At 38.9% G+C, this 4,760-nt stretch overlaps 1 protein-coding gene across 1 annotated transcript in view; it reads right to left on the bottom strand.

Moving 5' to 3' along the window:
- CSTF1 (cleavage stimulation factor, 3' pre-RNA, subunit 1, 50kDa) overlaps positions 1 to 4,625 on the bottom strand; it is a 6,131-nt gene extending 1,506 nt beyond the window's left edge. The window contains exons 1-4 of the mRNA XM_010073339.1: positions 4,435 to 4,625; positions 2,743 to 3,020; positions 1,741 to 1,938; positions 763 to 1,153 (exon numbers count right to left, since the gene is read on the bottom strand). Of these exons, the coding sequence (XP_010071641.1) occupies positions 763 to 1,153; positions 1,741 to 1,938; positions 2,743 to 3,020; positions 4,435 to 4,603 (1,036 nt within the window). The 5' untranslated portion in view covers positions 4,604 to 4,625. The remainder of the gene's footprint in view (positions 1 to 762; positions 1,154 to 1,740; positions 1,939 to 2,742; positions 3,021 to 4,434) is intronic.
- Between the last annotated feature and the right edge of the window lie 135 nt (positions 4,626 to 4,760).

Below are 4,760 nucleotides of genomic sequence, written 5' to 3'. Positions count from 1 at the left end.
GCTGAAATCAAAGCGTGGTATTGTCAGCGAACTCCAAGTATGACTGCCTTGCACACAATTGCATAATTGCATCCTTAAAAAAAAACCCCACAAAAACCAAACCAAAAACCCTAAAACAAACCAGCAGTAGCTATTTTTCAGAATATTGCCATGGCTTACTAGAGCCATCTTTTGCACAAGAAGGCTAATGGTTAAAACTGCCCCAAAGTAGGTTCAGTTCCCCATCTGGGTGGGTACTCTGCGGTAAAGTGGACTACTCCAGCCAGAAATGGCTTAGGAGTTACTTTGACCCTTTCAGTTTAAACTGTGCCCCTAGTCTAGCAGTAAACAGAAAAGTCACAAAATCAAAATGATCACCAGTGAGGAAAGTGATGATGCCATTTTGTTTTAATGATAACTATTTCTAAAAAGCACTAAAGAAAAACTAGAGAACAAAAGCCTCTGCACAAATGTTCTAGTCCTTAGGGCAGTGTTCCTTTTTACTTTCCCATAATTTAGTGATAACGTCCCTCCAAAGCAATGGAGTAAGGATGTCAGAAAGTCTCCAAAATCTACTCAGAATAAATACATTTAAACTGATATACAAGAATCACAGCTTCTCTTCTGGAATTAGTCTACATGAAGTGTCTTCAAAAAATTGGGGCAACTTATCATCAAAGCAGCAGTCTCCCGTGGTGTTTAAGGATTACCATTATTCTGACAATATTACCACCTCTGCCATGGGTGAAAAAGAAGATACCTGGAAGGTCACCTGCCACATACCTGTGTATTTGACCAGTGTTCGACCAGTGGATATCTCCCATAGTTTAGCTACAGAGTCTTTTCCACTTGATAAGATATATTTTGAATTTTTGGAAAAAATAGCAGAACAGACTTCAGCTCCATCATGTGCCTTCTCAAAAGTAGTGATACAGCGATTGGAAACACCATCCCACAGTTTGATGCATCCATCCTTACTTCCTGTCACATACATGTTTGCGCTTGCGTTGTAGTTTACTGAACATATAGCATCAGTGTGCTGATCTTGAGGATTGCAAGACACAAAACACTGGAAAGTATTGATATCATACAGTCGCAAAGTAGGGTGCTGGGTACCAACAAGTATGAAATCTCCAGAAGGATGAAAAGAAATTGAGCGCAACATCTCTGCTTCCTGTTTGATCAAAAATACATAATTGGTGTAAGAAAGAAAAAAAAAAATCTGAAACTGAAGTATCCATTCTGGTGGCATTAAAGCACTAAACAACTAGTTAAATTATCAATTAGCACAATGTGTTCTGTTTTTTGCAAAACAGAAAATGCTTCTTATAGGATTAAAATGACAGGCTACTTTTAAATGTATCATAGCTTTTGTCCTACAGCAGCTTGCAGTACCTGCTCATTTTTGCTACATCACACAAAAGCGACAGGAGGTTTTGTCAGCCAGTCACACACCCCAAAGCCCACCACCACATAATCCCAAACTCTCCTCCAAAACAAAGATAATATAATTGACTTCAAAGTTACCCATATTAGATTTGGTCTGGATTAACAGAAAGCAGACAGGCAATAGATTTAAAGACTGTAGGTATCCATTATGCACAAAGTCTTTACATGTAATTACCATAATGTACAGACATTTTGCAGCTCCATACTCCTACATGCCTAACCACTTATCAACTCAGACAAAATTCAGCTCACTGATACCTTAGTACTTATACATTCAAGCTTCGGTTGCTCCAAACTTTTATTGTATCTAACCTGTATATATTTGAAGGCTCTTTTGGCAGAAGGTTTTGAATAATCAAACAATTTAAGTGTGTAGTCTCTTGAACCAGATGCGAGGATCTGTTCTGTTGGATGAAAAGCTAAACACGTAACTTCATCCACATGATCATACAGAGTCCGAATAACGGGGTGATTTTCCATGTTTTGCTGTGCTGTCTCATTCATCATGACCTACAAAGAACATTCAACAAGTTAGTGTCAGAAAACAGAGCACGCTTTTAACAGGAAATGTAGGTTTTATACTTGCCCAAGTGGGAAACAACAGCTACCTTTCCAACATACAACTAGGTACATAATCACTATTTTCTTAATTATCTGAAGGCCCATTATGTACTGTTACCAGGTAAGATCCCTGTATCTTTACAAAGGTCAACTGATTTGCCCAAGCACAAACCAGTTTCAGCAGCAGAGAACTGAAGCAAGAAAACATATCACCTTCTTCATAAACAATCCAAATCAAAATACTGTATTGCTGTAAAAATTAAAGGAAGCTGTACCAACTGGGAAAATGGCAACTTTTACTCACATAGGATAGTGCTGAGAATTTGGTGTGCATTCTTTGCAAACCCCCCCCACGTTTAAATTGCTACCTGGTAAGTATATTAGAAAAAAATTGAATAAATATGTATTCTGTGAAACAGTTCTGAAACACACAGCCACTGGAGGCTCTAGAGGCCAAAAGCATACATGGGTTCAAAAATGAACGGTGTTTATACAATATAGGAATTATCAGCAACTATTAGAAGCAATTTCTGGCTCAGTTCTCTAGACTGCTGCCAGAAGTTACACAGGTACACTTGCCCTATTTCTTCTTCCTTCTTCAAGGGTGCTTTATGAGCCGCTGTTGGAGTAGGAAATACAGCGAGACAGATCTTTAGTCCAAACCACTGAGCCAGCCACAAAGCACAGACATGGCATGAAAAAGACAACACCTCAAGAATTCACAAAGCGGTTACGATTCAGGTTATATTTTACCTCAATAGGCATAGCACTTTTGGCCAGCATTCTCTCTGTATCAAGAATTTTTATTGAGGCATCAGCAGATCCTGTAGCTATTAACTGTCCGTCTCTGCTATATGTAGCTACACGACACGGTCCTTTATGAGATGTGACATAACAAGTCTCGTATTCAGAAGCCTCAGGAGACATGGTCTGTACATCTGCATCAAATTCCAAGTCAATTCCTGTGCCTGGAGCTACCGTATCTGACCGTCCAATTGCATATTGAACAGCACTGTCATCGTTCTCCATTCCTGAAAAGAGAGTTGATGCACTTAAGCCAGGTTAACCTCCTCCTTAGACAGACAGGCTGTGGCCAGAGGTACGCCACAGACTTCTCTAACAGATTTTAAAAGTTTTTTGCTGAACAAAGCTAAGCTAGCAGTGCAGATTTAGTTATACAGCAGTACTTCTTGTGAGAAATGAGAGGTACTTTGGCTGTACCAGCACAGAACACAGCTCTTAAAATTAACCATGGAAACAGAACCAGCAAATACTGTGGAATGGTAAGAAACGATAAATGTGCTATCAGTTACTGAAGCCATTGACAGGTCTTGAGTCAGCTTTTCAGAGGGAGAAACAAGCCCCAACACTTTTAGATGAGATTTAACATAAAAACCTGAGGCATTTACTATTTCTCTTCCTTTCTGTTTTATTGCATTAAAGGAAAAACCTGCTCCACAAAAAACTATCCCAACATTGCAAATGAAAATTTTTGCTCCTCCTCGCACCCACTTTAGATTTTTTTATTTTTAAGGGTTTTTTTATTTCCAGGCTGTATCTACAGAACAAAGATAGTTCATCACCAGAAGCGGTAACAGGGCAGACACATGGATTTTCAGCTGTGCGCCCCCAGTGATCATCAACTGATCAAATGCAATAGCAACGTTCCTGTTGCTTTCATCTACAAATTGTGAGTCTAGCATTCTTATTTCAAACAGACACAAGCCTTCACATATTTATACCCTTGGAACTCAACTAGTTCAGGCAGCAGAACCAGTTCAGTTACAATACAGAGAAGACATGACGTTACAGTTAGACTTTTTCCAGTAACTTAGTCAGCTTGTTTCAACAGCAGCTCAGGTATTTTGACTACATACTGCGGCACAGATGTACTTTCAGAGAGAAAGATACACAGAGAGAGAACAAGCAATACCTTTGCTGAGACCCTAAACTGTGAAGCTTATTTTCTTGAGACTGATATGTAAAGGCTAGTGAAGATTGCCAATGAAAGGGCTTGTTCCCTTTCCAACACTGTCAGGGAGAATCATATAGAAGATATTTCTAAAGTTAGCAGAGAACTCTGTGGGCCAATTTTCTATTAGGTCTGTGGACTCAGTGATCCTGTTTACTGAAGTGTATTTTTAGAAGGTTGCCAGTGACCTAGGACCTTAGGCAGGTATTCTTATGTGTTACAGAAGTGCAAGCAAATGGATTTTGACAACACTCAGTGATCTGTTTTGCTTTTAATGCATACTAAAGGATGAAGCATAGAGATAGAATGCCCTTCAAAAAAAGCCCCAGAGGCAAAGGCTGTATCTAAATATACAAAGCGTTATACTATTACTGGACAGAATCTGCATAGATGTCTGGTCATTAACACTAACTTCTTAATTCATAAGGATTTAAGAAACTAGACTTTTATGTTAGCTTTTTATTCCACCTTACCTAACTTAATTAGGTGCAGCAGTTGTTCAGATGGTGCACAGACTGACTGTGGTTTTATCTCATTTATCAAGCCATTAGCAATATTTATGTATCCATCATATAGCAGCTGACTAATTATCAGTTTATAAAGTTGCTGACGGTCTTTCAAACTGACTTTTGTTCTATACATTGTGAGCAAGGAATGCCTCGGAGGGGCCTGAAATAAAGAAAGAAGAAAAATCACATACAAGAGAATTGCATGAAACAACCACAACGTTTAAATAAAGCACACCCTGCTGAATTTCAGTGCAGACACCAACTGCTACCATATTTTAGGTAAGAATCGA

The sequence above is a fragment of the Pterocles gutturalis genome, unplaced genomic scaffold, assembly GCF_000699245.1.
Source record: "Pterocles gutturalis isolate BGI_N339 unplaced genomic scaffold, ASM69924v1 scaffold12047, whole genome shotgun sequence".
In the NCBI taxonomy this organism is placed as follows: Eukaryota; Metazoa; Chordata; class Aves; order Pterocliformes; family Pteroclidae; genus Pterocles; species Pterocles gutturalis.
Note: the sequence above shows the minus strand (reverse complement) of the source record. Positions and strands in the feature narration are given on the sequence as shown.